This window comes from Poecilia reticulata, linkage group LG19 (assembly GCF_000633615.1).
Source record: "Poecilia reticulata strain Guanapo linkage group LG19, Guppy_female_1.0+MT, whole genome shotgun sequence".
Classification (NCBI taxonomy): domain Eukaryota; kingdom Metazoa; phylum Chordata; class Actinopteri; order Cyprinodontiformes; family Poeciliidae; genus Poecilia; species Poecilia reticulata.
Genome location: NC_024349.1, coordinates 10,992,379 through 11,020,130, shown reverse-complemented (window position 1 = coordinate 11,020,130; position 27,752 = coordinate 10,992,379). Strand labels below are relative to the sequence as shown.

The 27,752-nt window shown below is 38.7% G+C and overlaps 1 protein-coding gene across 4 annotated transcripts in view; it reads left to right on the top strand.

The window, feature by feature from the left end:
* LOC103481485 (adenosine kinase-like) overlaps positions 1-26,375 on the top strand; it is a 178,324-nt gene extending 151,949 nt beyond the window's left edge. For all 4 annotated transcript variants that reach the window (XM_008436958.2, XM_008436959.2, XM_008436960.2 and 1 more), the window contains 4 exons: positions 6,711-6,746; positions 10,505-10,619; positions 25,271-25,357; positions 25,514-26,375. In XM_008436958.2, the coding sequence (XP_008435180.1) occupies positions 6,711-6,746; positions 10,505-10,619; positions 25,271-25,357; positions 25,514-25,638 (363 nt within the window). In that variant the 3' untranslated portion in view covers positions 25,639-26,375. The remainder of the gene's footprint in view (positions 1-6,710; positions 6,747-10,504; positions 10,620-25,270; positions 25,358-25,513) is intronic.
* The last annotated feature ends 1,377 nt before the right edge of the window (positions 26,376-27,752 follow it).

The following is a 27,752-nucleotide window of genomic DNA, read 5'->3' as shown; positions in this document are numbered from 1 at the left end:
TGTCATAACCCAGTCATGCTAACTTTAGTTTAAAAGGTTTCTACACTGAGTGATTCGTCATTTCCAGCCGATAATGTGCCCTCCTTTTGTCTCCCGCAGTTTAAAAAGGAAACATTTTCATTTTGTTCTCCCTTGAAATAGCCCAGCTAGGCTCTTTAAAACAGAACTCTTACTGAAACACACGGAGAGGTAGAAGAAAACAGATTTATTGTTGCAAATAGCTTGTCAGGGCTATACCCTCCTCAGTGTCGTGTCCCCTTCGCACAAAGTGTCAAATACAATTCAATTTCTGCCTCTGCCTCAGCTGGGGCTAACACGGTCAAGCAAATGCTTATTTTCCGAAGGGCCCCGGGGAGTTACACTTTCCAGCTTATCAACATTTATTAACCTTAGCACTGAGGTTTGTTCTTTGATTTGGATTCTTTGGGAAACACTGAAATTGGATTTTTTTTTTTTCTTTCTCTCGCTTCTGTTGTGACATATGCTCAACAACTTGTCACGAGCGCGAGAAAAATCTAAATGCTTGTTATTTYTGCTGTTTTACCCTGAAAGCCAATAGCTTGTATCTTTTCTCTGGTTTTGGTCTTCACTTATGTGCCAAAAAGAAATGTCTTTTAACTAAACCACTGAAAGGCCAATGAATATAATGAGCATTTAAGGCCAACATATTTTTATTTATTTTTTATCCAAGTTAGTTGATGTCTAAAAGAACTAACGGGGTTTTTTTTTTTGTTTGTTTGTTTGTTTTTTGGATTTTCTCTTTTTACCACAGCTATGCTTTAAATTAAATTGTAGTTCTCTATCAGTTGAGTTCTCTGCTTGTTGACTGATGCCAAAAGATCAGAAGACATCACTTATTGAAGGTTTCTTTGACTGCCTCGAGTAATTATTTACAGTGGATTTGAAGGGACCAAATGTCCCCGGGAGAAATTTTGTTCGTAGACTTTACTTCTCAGAAGACTTTTGCAAAACCACTCAGAGTTGGTTTGATGTCAAAAAGTAAAGACAAAACATTGACTTAGGCTTGACAATAATGACTGAGATGGAAAGTAACCAAAATAAAGCGAGTTCTTCAGTGCCTAGAAAATAACAAGCAATGCTGACTTTTTGTTGCTATGTGGGAAACCAGTTCCAACTCTACATGCATGAGTCAGCTAGTTTTGTCTCTTAACATACTGCTTATCCTTATCTTTGTAAATCTTGATTATCAAAACTATTATTGGCAAGATGAATTATTAGTATATTGTTAGTAAATTACCCTCTTTTGTTTTCAGAACCACCTTAATTTTTCATGGCACCACATCCCAAAGGTGCCCTGTTAGACTAGGACCTTACTTCCTGTCTTACTTCAAAATAAGAGTCCCAGATATACAGTACGGTGGCTCACTGTTACGGACTATCCATGGATTTTTCTGTGAATGTGACTCTTGAGTTGTTCGAAAAAATGTGCCTATTTGTGGATTTTATTTGTGGGGCATATTTCAAATATTCAAAATAAAATGAAGCATGGGAAGCTGAAATACCTTTATGTAATGCAACTGGCTGGCATTTGCAAAGCAGCCAGTGTAGGAGCACCGTTCATTTTGCTGGGTGCCGATTAGCTTATGTGGTAGTCCCATGTCTGTTTCTGTTGTGTGTTAATGCATATTATGGTATATTTGATGTTTTAACTATTAAAATAAGTTTAGATTTGTGGCATAATAGGCAGTTATAAGCTTTTTTAGCATTCTCAAGTATTAGCATTCAGCTGTTCACGGACATCCAATATAGTGACAGAGTTTCAAGTGTAAAGCACTTAGCTTCATATTCAAGGCTCTTAGTAATAGCTTACACTTACTTGCCTGTATATAAATATTATGTTTCAATATAGTGCCAATATTGTACCACAAGATTTYATTGCATCCATAATAAAAATATGCAGTAACATATGATTCAGTGGCTGAACAATACAGTAAGAGTAAATTCAGAGCTTACACAGGATACTGGTCATGGATAGATGGTTTCCAAACAAAGCCAAATATGTTCATGTCAGTTGTCAAGGCTGGTGATGCTTTGTGAACTGGCCCTTGCATGAAGTGTGCATATCCACATCCATTTTGCTTGGCAAGAAATGATAGACCCCCTCCACCCCTGTGACTGGGCTCTGGATTATTAGCTTAAGGTCTCTAAAAATATCCCTCTGCCTGTTTAAGCCTTTGACAGCGGCAACATCTCACACATTTTGATAGCTTCATAATAACTCCGGCTTCAGAGGGGCTCATGCACTCAGGCTGCCTTGTTATCTTTTACCTTCTTTGCCCAAAGAGGAGAAAAGGCRGAGAACTCGCGGGCCCTGAAATCTGCCAYGGTCCTTTCTCCGACTCTCTCTTTCTCCGGAATCCGACTCGGCAGCAGATCATCAAAAGCGAGCATGCAATCACGGCAATCTCAGAACAAACAAGATGCTTTTTTGAGTGCGCGAGGATTCTGCCCAGATGTCACTTTAAGGCACTTGTCATTGTTGCAACAGCTGCAGAAGCACATGGGACGTCATTTGGAAGCCGTCTACCACAACATACCAAAACAAGCACATGTCAAATGCGAAACATGCGCAGCCTGGAACAGGATATTTTTTGAATATTAATGCCATAAGCTCCTTAAGGAATTGCGACTTTAATTACCTATGTGCTCTGTTTTATTGGCTTGCATGTTCAGTCCTGGTAATTACATATTTACTGCCATGCAGTGTTTATACACGATTTTTAGCTAAGCTTATATTACAAATATTTCTGATGTTGGAATTCACAGCAGCTGATGGAAATTAATAAATTCCTGAAAAGGATTACAGTGTACACATGTGGCTCATAGATATTGCTTCAATTATCTTTTCTCCTGACGCCCACACACACTCGAAAGGCTTTTCTCACAAATATTATAGCTGCTAACTAGAGGGAGGGTGAATCAGAGCCATGTGCCGCTCAGCGGCACCATCGTTACTGCAGCCTTCATTTATGTTTCTCTTTTAAATGCTTTGTTGTGAAATACAACAGTTTTGACAGGGTGTTTTCTAAGCCGCTCATGTCTCCACGAGAAGCCTCATCGCTTGTCAGTGATTGAGCGCTCCTGAGGAGAAAAGTCAATATGTGGTCATAAATAAAGGAAAACAAATGTGAGACCTGAACCGTCGATGGATTGAAAAGGCGAAGTGAGGTGAAATGTGAAGACATGGTTGCTTTAAATGATTATAAAACAGCCCTTTGACTATATCTGTTAATTGTGGACAGGATTGGGGGGGGTGATGAGTTGACATATTGCTGTTGCTGTGAAGTTGATCCAAAGCAGAGAGAGAGAGAGAGAGCCATGAGGGCTCCCTCCAGGGACCTGTAACCTTATTGTTCCATGTCATCTCCTCCCCTTCTGTTTGAGGAGCGAGATGTCAACCTCTCCCCAAGGTCACGCAAACACCCATCCCACTTCTGCAGGTAATTGGATTATTTAGAATCATAAAGCCAACTTACAGCCCCGTCTGAGGTCAGAAGTGTGCTTGGCGAACTAGGTTGTCRCTCATGTTTTACGGCATCGTTCCTAACTGACAAGTAACTTGTTTCTGTCTTCAGTTAAACGTGGAATGAGCTGAATGGTGTAAATCATATAACGGATGATRTGGATAACCACGGCAAATGACATATATTGTTATTTTTACACCTTCTACTTGTGTCTGTGCTTTGCGTGTCCCGCTGAGTACATGCAGTTTTGAATCAAAATCCAAAAAATATTTGTTAAAAAAAAAAAAAGAAAGAATAAAAGCGAGCACAGGACAGGTCCCTCTTATAAATGAGATCTTAGATCTCAATTGCACAAGCTGTATAAATGATAAGACACCCAAGAACCCCACTAAAAATAACTGAAGAGTAATGATTTTTCTCACCGGAATGCTAAATTTGGGTATCAACCTGCAAGAGATAAAAAGTAGTGATGGCGCAGTCTCCAGATTTTCTGCTTAGTTCGTAAAACATTGAGTTTATTGCATGGATGCACCAGCACTAGCTTATCAATCTAATACCCTACTGATAAATGTAAACGTGTTTTGAGGCAAACACAGTGAGGATTGGCTATATGTGCCAAAAACTGTAATTTAAAAATTATACATTCATTCTGGTAGCTTTCAGGTTGGGTGTCGTTCTTCCTCCATTTGTGATCATCATTGTTTCTCCAATGCAAAGAGAAATCAGAACTCCTTTCCTAACAACTGTGTCTGTAGTAAACTTTATTTTTGCAATAATTGTGCATGTCACTCTTACAGCTTTTTAGAGACCTAAGCATTTACAAAAACTCACAAAAATTTAGCACATGCATCAAGCATGCATGCAGAGCAGRAGAGTAGGAATTTCAATGGAATTGAAAAGCTTCTCACAGCTTGAGTGTTTTCTACATTTTGTACTTCTCTGTTGTTTCAAGACACATTTATATGAATAACAACCAGAGATGTAAGAATGATTGTAAAAAAAAAAAAAATAGATGTGCAGCATAAATTTGGATTACATTGCTCATTGTAGRCTTTGACTTTGCCATTACATGCCATCTGGTAACCAAAGGTAACCTGACCTGCCAGATGGTTTGTGACATGGGACCATCTGGGAACTTCTGCTCAGAAATCGATTGGAAAAGGAAAGTGAATACAGATTGAAGGGGGCAGGGTTAGAACCAATTCGATCCGTAAAATTATAGAAATGCATCCAGTCGATAAAAGAGGCAACTTTTGGTCACGCCTAATATTCCTCAACACTGCAGCTGCCAGTGTAGTAAGCAGTAATGTCAACCTGCTGACACACGTCTCTTTACTGGCATTTAAAACCACCMTGTTTGTTTTTGCACATTCTCTACCCATTTTGCGGATAAAAGAACTGTAAGCCATATCATTTTTCTTTCTTTTAAGTTAACAAAAAAAGAATTAGCTTTTCTTTAAACAAGCTGACTGAAAYTGAGTAGAAGTACGAGAACAATTTCCCTGTTTTTCAAAAAATTWAACCGCTTTTTCCTCTGGAAAGGTAAACAAAGAGTTAAACCAGACAATTTAAGCACTTTTTGTAAATAAATCCTGACATGCCAAACATGTACCTCACATGACTGATCACCTTTAATGAGCATCTGTTTCCACTCGAAGAGGAGAACCAGCGCCGACACTTGCTGTCATGAAAGAACCGTTTACACGATACTGAAGACTGCATTTATTTCATTTTAAAATACATTTATAAGTTACATTTATAGTTTTGTATCTTTTTTCTTTTCAGTAGTGTTTTATTCTTAACAATTATTAAGATTAATGTCCATTGTTTAATAGCCCAATAGTTACAGATAGAATAATCTGTAGTTTATTCTACATTAAAACAAACACGGCTATAGGCTTAATCTGAAAGTTTGTTTGTGTTCTGTRTCTCAATTTATAACATTTTTAGAATTTTAAGAATTTTTTTATTACCCTCGACCAGAATCGTCACAAAGTATTTTTGCAAAATCTTGTGTATTTGCATATAAATGTTTGATCATATGAATGCGGCACCTCTAGACTTCTGGAAATTACACCCAATGACTTGTAGAGGTTCACAGTTTCCTTCCAGATTTCTTGGCTGATTTTCTTTTATCTTTCCATTATGTCACACATGGACGCAGTATGTTTAAGGTCCAATGTTGCGCCACTATTTGTCTCAGACGTTGTGAATTAATCAGAAGCTTAATTCTGCAAAGCCGTGGTATCATCTAGGCTTTTACAAATTGTTCAAAGGCATAGAAGTCTTAGTGTAATGCCTCGTTTCCACTGAGCAGTGCGACACRGGTCGGTGTGGGTCGCTACGCTATTTTGTCTGTTTCCATTGTAAAAGCGTCCCGAACTGCACCATTCCTCGGCCTTCTACAGTTGTATAGGGTCGAAGAGTTGTAGGGCCACTGGACAATAAGAGTCCGGGTGGAGGTGGCAACGCTCTCCTGAATACGCCAGAAAATAAAATAGTATGCCGACTTAGTACGTACAACTCAATGGAAGCAAGAGATATGTAAACTGCTGAATTTGTCAAAACTAATAATAATTTTTATTATCCTAATGGACATAAGACATGGAAAGTGTAACTTAATTTCATACAAAGAAAAAATAAGTTACGGTATATTGTTTTACACAGTGAATCAAAGTATCTGCTTTCAGCTGTATATCTTGAAAGCTAAAGATTTAGTGCTTTATAAAGCATTTCAAAGTTTGCATGTTTAGGGAAACGATGTAACCTAAATAAGAAAAAGTATTGGTATGCAAAGTGCACCTGTTCAGAGTCTAAAGCGACCTATTTATACGAGGCGCTGAATGCCTGCAGGATGGGGGATTCCCACATACCAGCACATATTCATGGTTTCAGTGGTTGTTTCAAGCCTCCAGGCTGATGTAGTGTTATCTCACGCTGCTGCGGTAAGATGAGATGATGTCTGATAATAGTTTAAATGGGGTGGGCTGCCTGCCTATTAAATCAGGAGCTGGCAGAGCGATGCTAACTCAGGTTACTTATTCTCATGTGACATGTGAGGAGCCGAGGGGGAAACGAGATGTCTTCACTTCACGTCTGTGGTTGGACATTGTGCTCTGTTTTGTGACTCTGTAATTAACTGCTCATTTGTGTGTGTCTCTGTGCGTTTGTGCGTGTGTCTGCGTGTGTGTGTGTGTGTGTGTGTGCGTGTTTCATCTCTTCCAGGAAGCGGCCACGTTTGCCAAAGAGCTGGGCTTTGAGGTGAGTTGACCGGCAATTTAACAGTAAAAAAGATCCTAAAGGTTTATTTTTTGCTGATAATGAAGTTCCTTTTGGACAGTGATTGATGTGCTATTATACTCTCCAGGCCTTGCAGCAGTTGCTATGGAAACCAGGCAGTCGTCATGGTTTCTTTGTTCAGCCCCGCTCTCTGTTATGACGCACTCGCTCGGTCTGCACCCAACATCGCCTACAGATGTTATTTATTGAATTTTGAAAAGCCTCTTGGGAAGCTGAGAAGTTGGGCACGGTTTCAAGCCTTTCTCCGCAGGCTCGAAGCTCATCAGGTTGCCAGGTTAAAAAGCCTCCTCATTATCCTCGTCGCACTCAGGGATGTTACTGTATGGTTTCTGCTCAGTGCTATACCATGACACCATACGGAAACACTCTCCTTTAACACCCAAATTAAAGCCACTTGTTATAGATTATAGAGATGAAAATTGCAGCGCTTGTTTGGGCTGCCTCTTAAGTGTAAAATGAATATTCCCCGAGTCTCTCCTTCACTTGTTTTTTTTTCTTCCCTCCACATTATCCACATCTCTATTTAAATGCGAAAAAAAAACAAAAGCACAGATAGCCAAGATCTCTGTTTTTCAGGTATTTTAAGTGCCATCTTTCAGAGAGAGAGATCCGCCTTGAATATGGCTCTGCTCTGTGTGAATAATTGTCATCCAGAATCACTAACGGTGTGATCAACGTGACTAGAATAGAAATGCAATCCTGATGGCAGTGACAGGTTTAAGAGAGGAGACGGGATGAAGGCAGGAGGAGGAGGAGGAGGTAATAATGGAGGGGCCTCATGTTAAAAAAAAAAAAAACAGCACAAAGGGCAAAGTCAAGACTCGGCGAGTAGTTACAGTTCTTTGACATTTTCTGTGTCAACTTGATTTGGCAGAACACTCTGTGAAATTGCATTGGATGAATGTGATTTTTTTTTCCTCCAGATAACAGCAGTGGTGTGTACTGTACCCACTGCATTTCTGGATGGTTGTAGCTGAAAGATGTTTTCTTCACAGTAGTGAAGTGTTTTTTATTTATTTATTTTTGTCACTTTCTGATGAGAATTGTACTTTCCTTTGACAGGCTACTTCTTCAATGTTTCCAGTAACAACTTTTGAAAACACTGTTGCTTATATATAACAGTATGGAGTAGGTTTGTAGGGTCAATATGTGGGCAGGCAAGACTGGAAAAAGTATGTAATTTAAGTCTGTAAGTGTTTTCCAGATCTGGATGAGTAAGGAATATAGTTAATGGGAAAATGAACTATTCTCAAGTCAAATTCATGTGTACACGAGACCACTGACTGGAAACTGCCGGTATTTTCGGATGTCGAGTGGGGAAAAATTTCACGCTTAGACGGCATGGCCGAGACACCTTGAATCCGCTGTAATTGTCATGCCAGGCCACTACATGGCGCTGTGATTTTAGCATGTCATCGAACGCGCATGCTCTTTTGAAAGATCCCGATAGCTTGAAACGTATAAATGTTTTTATTAGATTCTAATGCYAACACCAGCTTAACATCTAGCCATATGTTTTAAAAAGAACTGGTTAAAAAACTGTGAAAAAGCTCATTAGCTTAGCACCGACAGAATGTTATCTGCTAACGTCTGTCGTTAGTAGCATACTAACGCCAGTAGCAGCGCTCGCGCTCTCAACTCATTCGTATCTCGTCTGTCATTCTCTCTTTCTTTCTACAGAGTTCACAAAGTATTGCAAGAGAAAATATTTCAAAGGCCCATAATAATAGCTTAGACTTCTCTGGATGCTAATCACATGTCGAGAACAAACGGATAGAGCTTAACTCTAACAAGAAATATTGGGGTGCTTTAAAATGCGAGCACATATTTTTTGTCATGCCATTTTTAACTGGAGCTTTTTTCTGTCCTTTCAGTACAAAATGTCAAACAGGACATAGAAGCCACTGCTTTATTTCTAGTRTTGTCACGCTTAACAAGCTAATATACTCATGTAGATTTCTTTAAGCACTTTGAGTCCTATAATGACAGTGAGGTTGATCTCAGTCCATCAGAAGTCTTGTTAATTCACTAATTAGGCCTTTTTAGTGAAACTTTAATTAAATRTTGCTAGGATCTAACCCTCAAGACACAGCGTGATGTGCTCCTAATGTATTCTGAAACACTGTTATCATCACATTATGGATGACTAACACAAATGACAGCCACTCTTCTTCAGTATAAATACAAGATAAAGAGCTTGTCCTCCCAGACGCAGCAATCAGCAGATCTGAACGAAGTCTCCTGATTGTGATCTGTTTCCTTTAAATGCTCAAAAGAACTCTCTGCATCACAGCTCTAATTGAATCTCTCCCCTGCAGCATTTTTTTTTTCCCTCCAAGCAGCCCGCGGTGGAGATTATCAGTTTCTCGGTGGCTTCGACGTAGCAACGCAATTTAACACCCTTGTAAAGCTTTCATATTTCACGCTTTGTTGATTTATGTCTGATCAGTCGCCCTGCGATCGTAAATATTGCCATTTGTCAGCCGTGAACCAAATTGACCGTATCGTTTGTCAATCCGTTTCTAGCTTGCTGGCCCCCCCCCACCAACGTCATTTTCTCTCTATAAGAAGTTGTCAGGTGAGTGTTTCTGATATGTGAAACGGAGCCTGTGCCTTTGCCTACCTTTTGTTATTATGCGTGCCCTGATGGGTGCACCTCCACCTCATGCTCTTAGAACCTCTCAGCTCCTGAACCCAAGTGGAGGTATGTCTATTTTATGTCAGCGAACATAAAACCTGAGGGCGACAATGTGCAGGAGCCCGGTGTGGTTTTGCATTCAGTGCTTGTGGTTACATGCAGTCACAGTGACAAATTGCTCTTTTTTCACCATCGCCTGCTAACAGCCTCTGTATTAACCTCACTATTAGCACTTACTTAGAGTGTTACACCCATTTTTCCCTCAGCCCAGGGTCTCCCCGGACCTCTTAGGGCTGATTAAAGGACGTTTGGGAAGCATTTAGAGGTGTAAAAGCTCATTGGTTCGAGTGAGGCAGAGTGGCTGGTGCGGGCCGGAGTCTATCTCTCTGATTGCTTCCATAATCACAGTATTTCCTCAACCTAAAGTTGCTTTAGTGCTAGCTTTGACACAGATGTCCGTGGCAACTGTAATTTCAGCTCCTCGATGTACAGAAGAAGCCGTCCACTTCGTTGGAAGATTGCGATAAAGACATTCTACCTGCTCATAGTACATCATGATGAGTTAATAATAAAGCAGCACTGACAGGTGTGGGTTTTTTTTATCCCTCTCATGATCAAAGGCAAGCACTCCGGAGAGCTCTGTCGTCTCCAGGCGAGAATATCCATTCCGTGCAGATGCTGAGGAGAGATGGCCTGTTTCAGGAGGAGAACGATACAGTACATGCACCGCCTATCCCCCGCTGCTCGCAGACTGCAGCGTTATCTGACAAAAAAGCGTATCTTCACACTCTCATTTTCATCTCACTTAGGGAATATGACATTGTAATATTTTCCAGGCCCTCTAGCAACTTCAATGGAAGCATCATCGAGCGTGCTCCTATTGATCCGTTTCACACCAGCTCATCTGGTTTTATTATCACTTGATCCGTCTGGCTGGATAGGGAAAAATAAAATAAATAAATCTGACCTGCTCTCAGTAACACTTGTGATCTTTGATTGACTACTCCGAAAATGCTCTTCATGATGCTTTCACTCAACTTAACATGTTYACCCCTCCTGGGTTTCTGTGGTGTTTTCACAGACGGATGACATTGCAGTGATCGCGCACAAGACCCAAAACCTCCCCAAGGAGAACGCAAAGAGGCAGCGATTGGTGGTCTTCACCCAGGGCAAGGACGACACCGTTGCGACTGTTGGTAGGTTTCTGCTTTTTTGTCCGCACTGGCCCCTTTTGGACATATTTACCCTTCACTTAAACCCTATATCTCCGAACTGCAGAGAGCTGAGCTTTAAATAGATGACTGGAGAGGCCAGAGTGTTATCAGTAATGTCTTTGAAGTGAAGCTCTGATATTGACGCCAGATGTTTAAAAAAAGGCAAAGAATGCTTGCTCTACATTCTGTCATTTCAGAGCATAAAAGAAGTGTGGGGGATGCAGAGAGCAGCCATTGATTTGTGAAGTACTTCTAACTTTGCCTTGAATACACTCCAGGCTGGTCCTCGGCAATTTTTAATGCTTCAACTCTAACATCCTGCCCTCTTTTTCTCTCTTTCCTGTGCCAAATGCTTGCAGAGTGACCTTTGTGAGAAGTGGACCGAGCTTGTTCACTGAAATCAATCCATTTCCTCTTAATACAGAATATATTCGGGACCAGAACTACGGCCATATTAAGTTAACTTATATACTTATAAACCAATAAGCTTCACAAGCCACCAAAATCAAGAATAAATCCTCCTCTTCCAGGAAATTACGTTTACTACACACTAGAAGAAGAAACCAAGGATTTCTTTATATTTCTGAGGGTTTTAAGTTTATAGAATCAGTGTGAAGTTCAGTAAACACCCTTTTAAAATGGAACTATTGACAAGAGAGAAGCAAGAATTACATGTAATATTAATAAAATTAAGATCTTACATTGAATGCTAACTAGGAGTGCAGTTTTGGGCAGTGAGAAAAGCGGTGGGTAGTTTCAGATAATAACTGCGAACCTTTGCCTTTGTTCGGAGCCACAGGGTGTCTCTCCTCATTGCCCTTGTGGTTCAGTTCATTTTAGCAGAGCATGGAGAGAGCTGGCCTGTAGGTAACATATCAATCATCGCTGGGGCCCACAGAAGGGTACAGTTACAAGAGAAACACAAGTGATTCAGAACCGCGTCTTCTGATGGGCCCAGAATTTTTCARGTTAAGATTATTGGRCTATACATTTAAATAGTGAACAGTTTCACCGTGTTTGTTTTACATCTAGTTGCTGTCAGTGTTATTACATAGTGATGAACTAAAACGCATGTTTTTTGATTGACCTTTTTCAGTTWAGTCTAAATCAGAAAATAGAAAGCGAAAAAGGCTTTTATGCCTAAATGGAAATAAGCTGCTACTTCACTTAAATAGCCTGTAGTGCAGTGCTGTGGTAAATGTTGATCTTTTTTGGTTTTGTTTTCTGGAAAAAAGACTGAAAAGCATAGGGAATCAGCCAGTGAAAGCTTGATGGATGCATGTCTTCTTGGTGTATGGGACACGACATCAGAAAAGCCTGATATCGTTGGCAAATGTCATTCATGGCATTTGTTTAATTGGCTATTAATTCTTGCAGTCCRAGCAGTTCTTTGCGATATAAATGTTGTGGATGCTGATATTTTGATGATGATAAATTTGTAGTTTGCTATGCAAATCTCCTAAAAATATTCCCCTTGACCTTTAAGACTAATAATAAGTGTGTATTAGCCTTCTTTCAGCCAGATGCTCAGCAACATGTGGGGGACGGGCAGCTTTATGTTGCTCGAGAAAACTACTCAAGTTCTTTTTCTTAGGACTGTGAGATTGTGGGACGATATAATTTAAAGTTTTAGCGGTTTTAAACCAGCAGCTGAATTTCTCACAAATATATATTTGCTATAAACATTTTAAGATCGACAAGCTTTATTGTCATTCTTCACATGCAGAGCATATAGATGAAAATGTTGTTTTGTGCAGACTTATARCACAATACATARAGGCTAAATTTTTTGCTATATATATCTTCTGAACACTAAAGTTTCACTGTACCTGCTGTAATGAGTTCTCATGTTATCAGCTTGAGAAAAAAWAWAWAWAWWTTCCTCTACACCTGGGAGCCTCTGTGTTGTCTTTTAGCTGAAGATGCTGCATCTTTGGCCCAACTCAAAATGCTGTGGCAAGCAATCAGGACTTTTCTTTGCTGTGCTGTAAAAACAACACCAAGCAGGAGTACTCTTGTTTGTACACACAACTTTTCTGCCATGAAATCATATTTACGGCTGGCTGCAATGTCTTTTAAATCATGTATTAAAAAGACACGTCTGTAGCCTCTTCATTTTCTTGTAAAGTGAATACAGTGTTGCATACAGTTTATCAGTTAGTGTAACTTCTTTCTACGTTGTAAAGGATGTATGAATGTTAATAAATGTGACCTTTTATGTTACGTGTCAGTGRAAACCGTCAAGGTTACTTATTCAAACATAATGCTGAGATGATTTGCAGCCTAATTGATGAAAACCAATGTGTTTGAGAAAATCTGCGACATTTCTTCCTCTCGGATGTTTTGTCAGTATCCCTTCGGATATTAATAATGTGTAAAGTAAAATTCTTTAGATAATTTATCTTTAATGATTCAGTCAGCTAGTAATTATAAGCATATATAATAGTTAACAGTGCCTTGTGAAGGTTCTTTTTGCGTTGCAGTCACAACAGCGCTGCTAATTTCTTTTTTTCAAAACAAGARTCCAGAATGTGAAGTGGAAAGAAACTTTCGCCAATTTTTACAAGTGTGTTGTGCATYATTATTTGGTCTCCTGAAAGTGATACCCCTAAATAAAAGGTAGTGGAAGGRAAGTCATTTATTTAACTAATAAGAATGAGAAACTTTTAAAATGGTGCTAGTGGCASCATGCTATGTGAACGCAAACACATGCCACTCTTTCCAGATAGTGAGTTTTGTTGCCCTTCTCAAATATGCACTACTTTGTGTTGGTCTACCATATAAAATCCAAACGAAGTACACAGAAGCTTGCGATCGTAATCTGGCGAAATGATAAAAAGATAAAGTAGGCGTGATATTCCTGTTAGTCGCTGTGGTTCATAAATTGCGCTTAATTTATCTGAGAGGAACAGGCGCCACACCCATTGTTTAGTGTTGTGTCATCTGCCTAATATTACACTCACTGGTCACACAACACACTCTCAAGTAGTCCTGATATAGTAGCTGTGACATGCAACAAAAAATGTCAGCGGCGTATCCTGATGCAGTAATACTCATCAGCTGTCTTGTAGCAGCTGGTTCGAGCACTTAGAGGGAAAACAATGGACRCCGATGTTGTCATTATGCAAATATGCTGCTGCTGCTGCTTTGTTTAGGGCTATAAATAAGTGGTGAAAACAAACCAGCTTTTTTGGGGGGACTGTTGCTGGCTGAATGCCACCAGAGTTCCCCACTGGATGTGGCTTATCAACCAAACAAATTAATGTTCTTAAGTTGTAACGATCAAAATTTGAAAAAGCTAATAAGTTGGTTAAAGTTTCAAAATCACAATATGGGCCGCAATTTTTATCTGCAAATTACAATTCTTTCTGTGAGTGTTGTTTTTTGCACAGAGCCTTGGAAAAAACACCTCAAAGCTGTTTTTAAAGTTGAAATCCCCTGGTTTCGAGCCAAATGTTTAAACGGTCCAGTTAAAGTACAGATCTACATCTAATAGAGTATCAAAGACAATACTGTTCACGGATACTCTCTCGCCAATCTGATTTAGCTTAAGCAGTTTTGCAAATAAATATACGCAAAGCTGTCAGTCACGGGTGTGCAAAACTGCAAAAGACATCCTTTCAGAGACTTGCAATTATAATTTTCTCAGCACGCCACACTTTTCAGATTGTTATTCATTCAAAAAAAAAGTTAATTGAAAATTAACTACAGTTTTCCTTCATCTTTAAAGTCATGTACTACTTTTAAAATCCACATACAGTTCAGTTTGTGGTTGCAACAAGACCATTTTTGGAAATGATTAAGTGGTAATAAGCACTTGCAAGACAATGTAAATCCTTGTCTAGTCAATAAATGATGATACAGATTCTTTTCCTGGCCACAAATTATTCTGCATATAAATAAGTAATGAGCCAATAACAATTTAAATATTGATATCTAAAGTGAAGTTCTTAGAAGGGAATTTACTTTCAGGGGGGAATTTTACAAGAAGCCTTTTTATCGACGGGCCTGAGGGTTAAAAAGGAATAAGGATCCATCGCTTGTGCTGGAGGTGATGGATAATTCCTGCCTGCTCCCCTCGTTGCTCCCGCACGAAGACACAGCCGCGCGCCGCTGTGAACTTTATATAAAATACATGATGAATGCTGGCTGGATGAAAGACAATGTGTTTCAGATGTCATCTACAAAGGCAAACATGATAAATGTCATTGACTGTGCCTTCATTGCGGTGGAGCTGTTACAGCTGTCGTAGGTGCAACACGAGCGATTTGTGTGCGCGCGTGTTTGTCTGCGTGCGATCCGTACCAGCCAAATAAATGTCAATGTAAAAAGAGAATTAAAGATTTTCATTTCCCAGAGGCGGCACTCTAATAAACTTGATCTCTCATTTTGTTTGCAATTTGTCCTCCTGTCAGCATTTGATCATTTGCCAGCCTCTGTGTGTCATGTTAAACCATTTTATAAACCATTTTATAGTGATTAAGGGTGGGAGAATGCCTTTCCCTGTGGTATAATTCTCCAAAAAGAGATGTCAATTTGTTATTCTTTTTTCCAGCCCTTCATTCAGAGCTTTTTAACACAAAACCCTTTCGAATGTGACGCGTAAGTGCCAGGAGCAAGTTGAAATGGCTCTTTTTTTTTTTTTTTTTTTAGCTGCCTCTGACACTGCTGAATTACACCAGGCCTTTGCTTATACATTATTGCGGTAATTACGATCGCCACACTCTGAACCTTAACAGGGAGGAGATCTAATAAACCATCATTCAGCAGGGGTTGCCGCTGTAATCGCTGATAAGGACTTGATAAAGCCTGACTCGGCTCCTCTGAGAGTTTTAGAGCTCTCGGCGGGGCAAGGCAGGCAGATTTTTACCTCYGATACCGATCTATATGTGTTAATCACGTCAGATGGAGGATGAAGCTCATGCCAGACACGAAGCAAAAATGATTTTCTCCTTTAGCTTCCGTTAAAGCGGAAAGCGGAGTCACTTACATGGTAATTGAACACCGTTAATAAAGTGCGATGTTTGTGTTACATACTTTATATTCGACAGAATAAATTATCAACCTCCAGCTGCAACTTGTTCACATTCTCCTCACGCTACAACCACAAAGTTCAGAATGTGARACTGAGATTTGATGTGACAGACCAGCAGAAGGTAGCACATAGTTGTCATGTGGAAGCAAAGTCAWTGCTTCACAAGCAGACACACCTCTGGAACAAGCAGCTCTCCTCCAAGACAGGTGGTGGCTGCAGTKATACTCTCAAGAGGGATCTCAACCTCTTGATAGGAGCAGTAGCGTTTATTCACTTTGAGGAGATCGGTAAGGACTTCGTAGAGTACCGTGAATATTTTCTACKAATTTGTTTGCAGTTTATTCATGTTTACTAAACATCTTTTACTACYTCACGATTCGGTTCAGATTTTTCTTTCTGTTTTTTTTTTTTGGACACAATTGGGTGCAAAATCTWTTCAAAGCTAGTATTCACAATGATTTCTGCTTCAGTCTATAGGAGTGCAAAGGGCCCTAATGATCTTCTACGGTTTGCTTTGCAAAGGCAGAATGAYAAATGGAGTCACTACAGTATCTTTTCCACTCTCTTCCTGCTCGGTTCCATTTCGTTTTAACAAAACGGCCACACCTTTCTGCAGACGGACTCCTCTGTCTACGACATCTCAATTTCCATCCAATCGTTTTTATTCATTCGACAGTCACTGTAGTAATTTAGTGAAGAATTGTACAAATGTACACAATTCCTTTCTGGTTTGCTCAAATGTTCCCCAAAAGTATTCACATCGCTTGCGGATTTAAAAGCTGAATAGTGGAGGCGGACTTCTTGAAGTAAAACACACCCGCAAACGTCTGACCAATCACACAACACACCTCACAGAGCTTTATATGGGCGGGTGTGGCGTATCGTGGTTTCGCACATTCGCGGTGTTCCTGAAGTGCCTCATTTTCATTTTGCAAATCTTGCTCACAGTAAAAGCATATCTCAAACTGAACAAGTCCAAATGTTTGCCTTCATTGAAGATGGGCCTGGTTGAATCTCTCGCCCTTTYTTTTTTATATTTTCTTCTTTATTGTGACGCTTTTCACTCATGTTTATGTTCCAGGATGTCCTGATTAGTTACAAAATGGAGACAGCYGACAGCCAGCAGATTTGCCCTGTTTTATAAGACAAATATTTTATGTYGATTCAGAATCATAGTAAATGAGAATCGCAATTCTTATGCAAACAGAATTTTATTTTTTTTAACACACTCCTAATTGCAAGGCCTTCAAAAAAGTATTTTTCTGACTTCAGTGAATTATTTTAAAATTATGGATGTTGTTCCAAACTGGCTCTCGGAGCATTCAGTTGTTGGTCATACCTGAGTGACCAACGGTCTGAGCCTGGGTTCGCCRATGAAAAGTTTCTGTCTTCAGGTCGGCAAAACCTGCAGCAAAAAGGTTCTTCAAAGTATTTTCTCAGGAAAGTTGAATGCAAATGGCCGCCATGTCACATTTGACATTTTCTTTCCCGGAGCTTTGGAGCTTTTATTTACTTCCTAATTTGTTGTGGTTGTACCGTGACAAAATATGACAGATTTGGAGGGGAATGAATACTTTTACCAGGCGCTTCTCTTCTTGCTCGCTGACACATCAGCTTTSAAGGCTCCTCCTCCCAAACTCTCTGAAAGGATCTCAGCCACTGATGATATTTCGCCTGCGGTTTCAGTAATTTTGGGCACATGTCCTCTTTTATATAACTCACTTGCGAGCAAAGATGCCGGTCGTGATAGGGAAACAGATTGAATGTCAGCTCGCTTCTAACCTGTGACGTTTGCCAAGAAAAGCGGTGAGGCTTGCTTTCCTCTCTGAGGCCCTGGATTTTGGCTCCGACGCAACGGGAACCGTTCCAGAAGGAGCGTTTCTCTGGGAAGTTTCTCACATAAAGGAAAAATAAATAAATAAATAAATGTTTCCCTGAATCTCTGTCGAGCACTTGGGCTAAATATTCATGTGCAGCTCCCATTCACTCAGCGGTGAGAGCAGCATATGAAATGAACTCATTGTTTTACTTGTGTAGATGATTAATTTTAATGACTTGACAGCTCCGTGCTCTACCTGTCAAAGCAAAAAATATCGAACTCTGGAACACAAGCGATATAGCTTGTAGTAATCCGAGTCAAAACACTGCTGCATATGATCATTTTTCAAAAGCAGCTGAAGTCCTCTTATTTAAACAGCAACTTTTTTTCTTTTCATTAGAAAGCATTTTCTCAGTCACGGCTGTGCTGAGGGTTGTCATTGCCAAAAAGAATAGCCAGTAATAAAGGACTTAATTGATACTCATTTCAAAGAGATGGCTGCTGAAAGAATTTCTTTTAATCACCACCATTCAAGAGCCGTAAAGAGGGAATTATGAAGTGTGAATTAACAAAGCACACAATTATRCAGCACCTTACTGGAAGGAATTATTTGAATTCCTTTTGAGTTTTTATTTTATTTTATTTATTTTTTTGTCCCTGCTGGTGCGCATTACCTGTCAGAGCGCTGCCTTGCAAAACTCCCACATCTTCACCACCAATCTGCTCCCCTGTTTTTTGCCAGAATAAATTGAAAAGAACAGCATTATGTTTAAAAAAAAAAAAAAAGCGTTCTGCAAAGGTTTATTGATTGAAAAAATTGTTGCCAGACTCATTATTGTGAAATGTGAAGTGAGTGCAGTGAAGTGATGTTTTCAGATGCTCTGTGAGCCAGTAACAACAGAGTCAGAGGGTTCTGGCAGAAGGATTTTTTTATTTTATTTATTTATTTATTTTTTTATTTTAGTACTTATTGCCATGTCCGTGGCAGATTTTTTGCCAATGAGGTCTTTGTTAAAGACAACGAGGGAATTGTTGGAGTGTAACTTGAGTTGACGTGTCAGTCAAATGGAATATTTTGCATCGGTGAGGTCGTGTGAACTTTCCCCCAGCAGCAGAATACAAACTGCGGTCATGAATAATGAGAAATATCGAAGGTCTAATGTACCATGATGTGCCTTTCGCGGAAATGTTCTGGAAAACTCATCAGCAATGTTTCTAAGTCAGGAATCAGAAAGAGAGGCTCTGTTTGATGCTAAGAAATGTTTAATTCGCATCTCATGTTTAAAGAAAGTACACCCTCTGCTACTTCTTGGGTTTTAATATATAAAAGGATGTAATAGCAAAGTCTTACTAAAACTGTAAAAGCCCACATACACAATATACTTTTTAGTATTATTTGCTGCAAAAAAGAAGCCAAAGTGGGAAAGTTTGTAAAAAATAAAATAAAATGTAAGCATACAAACAAATCAGGATATCTACAAAAAAAAATTGTGAGGTGTGTACTCTCTGGTTTACCTTTTGTGTTATTAAAATAGGTTTTGCATTACCCACTTGATCTTGTTAAAATTGACAATCACAGACTCGCTTTTTCTAAGTTAATATGACAATAGAGGCCCAGGACACTGAATATGTTCTCAAAATGTTCTGCTCTGCCACATCAGTTTATGTTACTTTCTCTGTGTCGTCAGTCTTGCCTTATTTTTCTTACCTATGCAAACTTTATCAGTGCTACTGACAAAAAACCCCATGGAATCATACTTTGGGACTTTTATTGTTCGCTCGTAATATTCACACATGCATCACTGTGGAGTCTAAACGGCTCCATATAAACATGCAGGACATCCTTCACACACAGCACAAAGCACCAGGTCGAACAGAGTTTCTTCAATGCTCTCTGGATTTTATCGCAGCACAATTTTCTCCATTGCTGTTTCTGCTCGTCTCTGTCTCACCACCAGGGTTAGCGCTAATGCTGTTTTCAGCAGGGGACAGATGCTTCATCACAGCTGATCGCACCACAGTTTTGCACATAAAACAGCCATCATCCTCTTCTTGTGTTTTTTTTTTTTAACTCTTTGTCTCTTTGCTGCTGTATTCAATTAAAATGTCACCATACGATAGAAGGTTCACTGCAGTCCACTCAGCGTAGGCTGCTTTTGGTGTCAAAGCCAAAAAAAAAGAAAAAGCTTTTTCGGCTCTCTCCAGTCTTCCTGATTCTAACCTCCTTCGCTGAAGTAAGTTGACTCTATTTCCAGTAGCAAACCTGAAAATGACTTACAAAGGCCTGGTTTTTCAAACAATGTCAATCTATGTATTGAACAACCGTCTTTAAAAGGGCACTGAGAATTATCTGCAATGATTTTGCATGTCCCTACCTGTTGGCATTTTCAGCATCACAGGTTTCCTCCTGTATGATAAATTCTTGCTCATTTCTGGAGATTTGTCCCTGCCGTTTTTGTCAACGTATTCCAAAATCCTAAGTTGGAAGAATCAAAACTATCCGTCCAATCTGAGTCCAGTTGTAGAGCTGTAGCTTCACCTAAAGAAATAGCGACTTTACAAACTACTTTCTAATGCACAACTTTCTATAAAACTAAAGCTCCCAGGCAACCAAGCAAAGTTCTTTAGGTTATCCACCGGAGAGGTATTGAGGTTTTTTTTTAACCCGAACTGAGAGCGATTCCTGATTGTCTTTAATAAAGGCCTGAATGGAGCCACTGATTTTGTGTAATTAGTCTAATCAAAATGTCTTTGTCACCAAATGTAATTAAGATCGTCAAGCTACTTTAAATAACACTGAAGGAGCCATTCGGGTTTTTTTTGTTGTTTTTATTAGAATTGTATTATTTTTATGTAAAATTAATTTAATTTACTTTTTATCAAACTGGAGGCCTCGAAAGGTATTTAATCCATAAATAGTGTGATAAAGAGCAGCTGTGTTGACTGCAGAGGCTTGAAACAAAAACAACTGATTTCAGAATCTCAGTGTAATCGTCTCTGATGCAGGTTGCAACGRCARGATGCTTTGCAAAACATTTAGTGGCAAATTCAAGAGTTATTATGACTTAAAAGATGTAACCAAACTATTGGCTTGAAAAGAGTCTACTCTGTTATCGTGCAAACTTGCTAAAACTTGAACGTGAAAATAAGATAAAAATTCACAGATCTGCTTGTAAGTGATAAATCCAAGTACTCTGATGGGTAAAAACTGTTTTTTGGAGCATGCTTAACTATTCACTTGCACTCATAGGTGGATTTTGCTAAGAAGAGAAATAATAATTGTCTCCCTCTGAGTTTATTACAAAATGACTCATTCGGCCTAGAGTTTTTCACATTTTTGTCAAGTTATAACCACAAACTTCAATGTATTCARTTTTAATTTTGTGCTAACATGGTTCTCAAATTTTAATTTTGTGCTAACATGGTTCAACATGTTGAATTCAACATGTTCATTTTGTATTCAGCTCGCCATTTCAACATTAAATCTGCACTTGGAGTTCTTTTGGACAAGAGTAGCTATGTCTATTCATAGCCGTGATTAATACTGATAAACTCAGTGCAGTTATAGACCAATCAAAATGGACCTGAAAAGGGGCGTAAACTTAGAATTAAATAGTGTGTAATAACCTACAAAAAAACAATGTGGTATTGCACAAATGATAGAAAACGTAGAACAATTTGATTTATTAATTTCGCCCAATTTTCGGTTGTAGTGTTGCAGCAACAAAATAAATGAGTGCTTTTTTTACATTTGTTTTTTAAAACCATTTTAATAATGATAAATATGCTGAGATATTTATGTGTCTAGATGGATAGAAACAGTTGAGCTGGCTTATATTTGCACAAAGACAAATGTCTCGGTCCATAACTCACTGCCTCAGTAATCAAGATGTAAAGCAGCCTGCTTTTTATTTGCATTCTTTAATCACAATTCAAATAGGTCTATGTTTAGACTTATAATARTAATCTAAAACCAATTATAGACGTTGAAGCAAATATTTAGTTTTAAACCAGATATCCATCTAATTAGATTTATATGAAGAACTAAGAAATGATTTACATGTATTTTCAATGGAAAATGCTTTGACACAACAACTAATTGCTTTCAGAAGTGACCTGATTAGCACATAGTAAACGTGTGCAATTTAATATCAGTATAAGTACAATAGATAGATTAAAGCACAACTATCTACAAAGACATGACAGCATTGGAGCCGTAGAGATGCACAGCTCAGGTGTCGACGAGTTTTAGTCACACTCCAAAAATCTTGATTTTTAACTTTTTTTCAAGCTAGGTTTCTGACGAGAAGTTAGCTGTTGCTGAAAGAACGCTGAAGTAGCACTATGTGTGGAGGAAAACAGACTTCCCTGAACACACCATCCCCACAGTGAAACATGGTGGTGGTACCATTATGCTGTGGGGATGTTTCTCTTTATTTGGGACAGAGAAGYTCGTCGTAGTTGCTAGAAAAATTGCTGTATCGGTCTCGGTACAGCAAAACATGGAAGAAAAAAAAACTAGAGGCGGGGGAAGAACACAAATGCACAGCACTCTTTTCAGAAACTTTTTTAAGTTGTCTCTCATTTTGTTGGTTTGTTACATAAAATAAAAATATTTTCTTGTTATTTTGTTTAAGTTTGTGGTTAATACGGGGCAAAAGCATCAAAGTTCTAATACTTCTGAGTACAAAGTTGAGAATCCTGATGAGAGACGATGTGGCCGTGTTKAGCACCGGCCTCTGGAGAACAAGTGCAGCAGTTTCAGCCTTTCAAGGCATCTGCAAAGCTCGTCGAATTAGCACGACCACATCCAACGACTCCACTTCACTCAACGGCAGAATAACTGACAAGCTAAAATTTATTGTAAGCACGCATTTTACGTGTGGTTAATCATTTCAAGAGAGAGGAGGGCTCTCAGGCTTCATCTGTGGCATTAATTAAACAAAGTCTTTATGTTGTTAATTAGCTGATCCTGAAAGGATTCTTGTTTTATTGTAATTTTTTTTTTTTTTATCAGTCAGCTGCTTCCTTTTTACAAGAATTAGTGCTGTTATGAAAACACCATTGAACTCTTTAATCTGATACATTATTGATACATGATCTGTTACGCAGCTTTTCGCTGCACACGGAGTTTCTTCTGCTTCGTTCATTGACATCAGGTGTTCAACTGCGGGTTTGTCTCTTGCTCTTTAGGGCRGGAACTTTAACGTATTAAAAAATTGATAAGGTGTGGTGTCTCATCTGCTGCTCAGATCGACTCTGAGCCCTTGTCACATAGCGGGGAGCCTCATTAAACAAATTTTTTGTAGTTCTTCTCTATTTCATGTTCTCCTTAAACTCCCTGTGTCTCTTCTCAATAAGAGGTCTGTCAGCCTCCTCTTGTTACTTTCATCCGCATGTCAGTCTTTTGTCTCCGACACCTTCTTGAAGGTTCGCGTCTGCACCGGGGCCCTCGGATCGTTTGAAGATCGTGTGCGTGGTTTACATTGTTCTGACATAAGTTGCTGATTTAATGTCACTCTACACCTCGAGACTTTGTCATCTGGTAGATTTTTTTTGTTCCTCTTCCTTCCACCCCTCGCTCCGCTTTAAGCCGGGAGCGTCTTTGAAGTTCACACACTGCTGATAATTGAAGCAGTGTGTGATTTCAGCGTAATCCTCTGAAAATAATAAAAAGACTCTCATGTTATGGATTCAGTTTTAAAGTGAAGCCACTACACTGACCTCGCGCTGCGGTTAATCCAAAACAGTAGGCGCGTAAAGCTTGCCCACCGTCTGAAAAGTTAATATTTCCTCTAGATTTTCATCCTTCTCCTACTTGGTCACTCATAGAAAAGAGTAACTTTTAAAAACCAATTAAAATGGAGTGGTGGTTTCCATAATGCTTTTTGTTAAACTAATGACACCATCAGCATGAAATATTTGTGCTCCTGTACTGTTGAGATGCTTTGTGATTGTAAACTGTCTATGATAGAATTTGGGAATGTTGAAGAGGCCAACCATTTGCCTAGAAGCAGCATTTTTTATTATTTTTCATTTTTTGCAGTACATTGATGGTACTTGAAAAATAATTCATGTAAACGTTAAAAGAAGTTGAGATAAAAGTAGGCAAGACAGCAAGTTTTATCACAGACAAAATCCAGCAGAGAAACTTTGTCAAAACCCCAGCAAATAAAAGCTTTAGCTGCAATGAAAGCTGGATTTGCAAAGTAATGAATCAGGAGAGTTCAATACAAAAGTGAACCACGCCTTTCAGATTTTGATTAAAAAGAAAAAGAAATTGTGTTTCAATTTATTTTCAATTTATTTAACAACTTTACACTACTTTGTTTTGGTTTATAACATCAAACACCAGATAAATATATTGAAGTGTCTTAAAGGGATTGTTTAAGATCATGTAGGAATAGTTTAACAGAAGAGACGTTTCACTGCTGCTCTCACTGATTGTTAAAACACAAAGAACCACTCAAGACTAGCAAAGGAATAAACATTAGAATATTGTTGCTGTTAGAAACTGAGCTGAAGAAAAGCTGACTTTGCGGTTAACAAACATTAGTATTCAGCTGAAGCTAACATAAGTACATCATATAATCACCTTACTGGTAAGAATAAAAGCCTTGATTTTGTACATCTWTGTGAGATTTCTTATCAGATTTTTCCCCAGTGGCTCTGAGTAGTTCTTCAAAGTGACATGTTAGTTTTCTCATTATTTAAAGTTCTTTCAGATGAGTTGTAGTTGTGAATACATACAATATTGGTCAATCTGGTTGTGTTTTATATTTGTATTTCATTATTTATCCTTTTTATTTTTTTATTTATTTAATTTCAATCAACCATCTGGCTCTGGACAAACTAACCACTTCTAGCGCTGACGSTCTTTAACTTTGCACACATTTGATCACCAAAGCTGGGAGAGTTTATCCCAAGGGGGGCATAAAAGTCCACACCAAGCATTAAGGTTGACAGGAGTGAGGAAAAGTAAAAACATTTTCAAGTGTGTGATGTGGGAAGTAGTTTTCTTTAGGAGGACGAACATCTGAGCGGCAGCATTTGCTGTTAATCTGATCTGAGCTGTTCCAGATTCAAACTGTTTGTAGTTCAAAGATCTTCTAATATTTCACATATGATTACTCAAACTAAAAYGCTCTCTCGCACAGCAGAATGTTATCCTCAGCTAAGTGATTACTTAACATTATTCATCTCTGGAAATCACAAACAAACTTTAATGCACTTTATTGTAATTTTATGTTGCTAAACCAAAACACAAAGTGGTTCATAATTATTCTGTGGAAGGACAATGACGTGAGGTTTTAACTGGTTTTAGAAATAAAACATTTCAACAGTGTTCTGTGCATTGCTTTTCACTCCCGCTTATAACGCTACACCTGTGCAGGAAGAAAAGTGACCTGCGCACAGCCAGAACTSTGTTAGACATGGAGGTTGCRTCATGATGCTGTGGAGATGCTTTTCTTCAGCAAGGATAGGAAAACTGGTCAGAGTTGAGGGGAAGATCAATGAAACTGAAAACGGCAAARTCCTGCAAGAAAACTGGTTTATGGCCTGCAAAGGACGTCACGTTGGACCGAAGGGTCATCCTCTGCCAGAACAAGGAGTATATGACAGGGATTTAAATGTCTAATGTGACCTTTTGAGGTATTTCGCAAAGAAATAGACTTGTGTGGTTTTAATGTGAAAAAGCTAAATGGCTATAAATACATTTGCACTGTAAAGAGAATTARAGGCGTTTCAAGTAACTATCGTTTCACTTCCTGACCACAGGTGATGAAGTGACCATGTTTCCCGTTTTGGACATCGACCAGAATGACATTGTGGACACCAACGGAGCAGGAGACGCCTTTGTTGGAGGTATGAAATTGCATGCTAATCAGCTTTACATAGGACTTCCCATCACATGGGCCTTGTTCAGGAAACAACTGWGTGCGTGGCTAAAACGTGATAACATCAGATTTATGGTRAAACTTCTGATTCTGATGAGTTACCTCAGTTGCTCTTCCTCCTCAGGATTCCTGTTTGCACTTGTCCAAGAGCAGTCATTGGAGGAGTGCATCCGGGCCGGACACTATGCAGCCAACGTCATCATCAGACGGGTCGGATGCACCTTCCCAGAGAAACCGGATTTTCACTGATTAATCCGATCTGTCATTCCCACAAGATGCTTACTGTACCGATTTATACTCTTCAGGGTTTTATGTGCATTTTTCTATTTCCTCTGACTGACGTTTGGAAAACAACTGCTGCGGCTTGATGGATTTATCCAGCCATGATAAGCAACGGAGATATTATAATGCWATTCAAACAATGTGCTAGCATCGGACATTGGAAAATGTTCATAGGAAAAGCCGCATTCCAGCAGAAGCTGCCACTTGAGAATCGACAACTGAATACCTGAATAGCTGATAAGTTTGAATCAGTAATGTAGACACTGTCTTTATCCATTGTCCATAATCTTCAATGAATAGTTTGAAGGTATATCATAATATAATTTAAATATATAGAAGAAATTGATCAATGTCTGAGAAATGCGTCACGGTGTGGGGACATCTCAAGTGTTTCTCAGCAGTTATTCTAAAAGTGTGGTTTCTTGCTTCCTTATCTGAGAGTTACAGCTAACTTGTGACCACAAAATGCAAATGAACAAATAGCACTACAATCYACTCCTCAACTGTTGCTCTGTAGKTTTATKAACAGTTATCAATTTGCCAGTAGGCTGTTGGTGGCACTTCTGTCTTTGAGTTTTTGACTCATGAGGAGGTAATAGTAATGCAGAAGAGGTATGTTTACAGCCCTAACCGTAATTATTGGCCCTCCTGGTGAAAAGTTGTAAAAACCGTCATAATAAATGTATTGCAGCAGCATAATGTCACACAGTTCTTTTCTTTTTTCTAAAAAAAAAATCAACCCTTATTTTGTTAAATTCGGTATGTTAGTGACTGGTGAAACATTTTGGTGTTGGTTTGACTCTTGTTTTTTTGCTGGCAGATCCAACGATGATAAACTTTCAGTTGTCTGGAAGAGGCACGCCTAGATTTCCTTTTAAAATATCTCAATAATTTAAGGATTTCATTCATACCACCCACCCTAAGAAGGTTAAACACAAGGGTAACAGGAAGTCAACTAATTAAAAGTTAAAGGTGTACATTTGGAAAATATTTCAGTTCGATTTATTTTATAAAAATGATTACGTAAATCATTAAGTTTGTCACCGGTATTATTTTTTTTTAAAACAGATATTTCCTAACAATGGATATTTTTTTCTTGTTGAATAAATATACTGAAATTAAATGCTGAGTTTTTCTTAATTGTTTAGTGTACACTTATGCTGCTGCAATAAAAACTTAATTTATTTTCGGGCTTTTTAAAGATCTTTACTGTGCGTACGTGCAGAGGGCCCTGTTGTGGTGTGAATAATGAACGCAAGCTAGCGCTGTACAAAGTGTCATCATTGACTGCTGCTGGTAAAGAAATTTGTTATTCAATTTAAAAACAAATATCTCCTTGATTTGCAGTTTGGCTGCTGCAGACATTGATAAATTACGGCTATTGACTGCTTCCCATTTCTTATGGGGCACAAATGATCATTTAGCAATTTTTCTYTTTCAACTGAAAATACAAGAAAAGTTGTGGAAGAGTGAAGACGCTTAATTTTGGATCGCCAATTACTGCTCGTGACAAAAACTGTCAGAAGTCTTAATTTTCTCTGCGCATTCATGAGGGTTAAACTACAACGCAGTGATGTGGTAAAATATCCGAGTTATTCTAATAAAACTGTTGGCACACCACAGAAGAAGAGAAGAAGTCACAGTGGAAGCTAGTAGTGATAGAAGCCGCACAAAAAGTAAAAAACATCTGCAGGATGAAGAATTATCTTACCAGACAAACTTTATGCTGACAAACTACACCCACAGTTTTTTCTATTGTGGTATGACAGTGGTTTCTCTGTTCAGGCTATGGCATGAACTGTGCTATGTCCTCTTCCCTTATGTTTGGGGCTTTTTATTCAGTTAGAACCAAGATKCTGAGTGTTGCATAATGCTAGGTGCAAAACAGCTGTTTTTGGTGTGTCAGGAAAAATTCATCTTTCACTTTAATGGAATTCACCCACATTTTTTGTCGAGATTAACTTTATCTGCATCTTTATTATTATTATTTTTCTTTTTTTTTTATCAAGAAAACGATCTATATCCTACATCACAATCAATAGTCAATCTGACATTGGTGTTTCAGATGTAAGATTGTCATC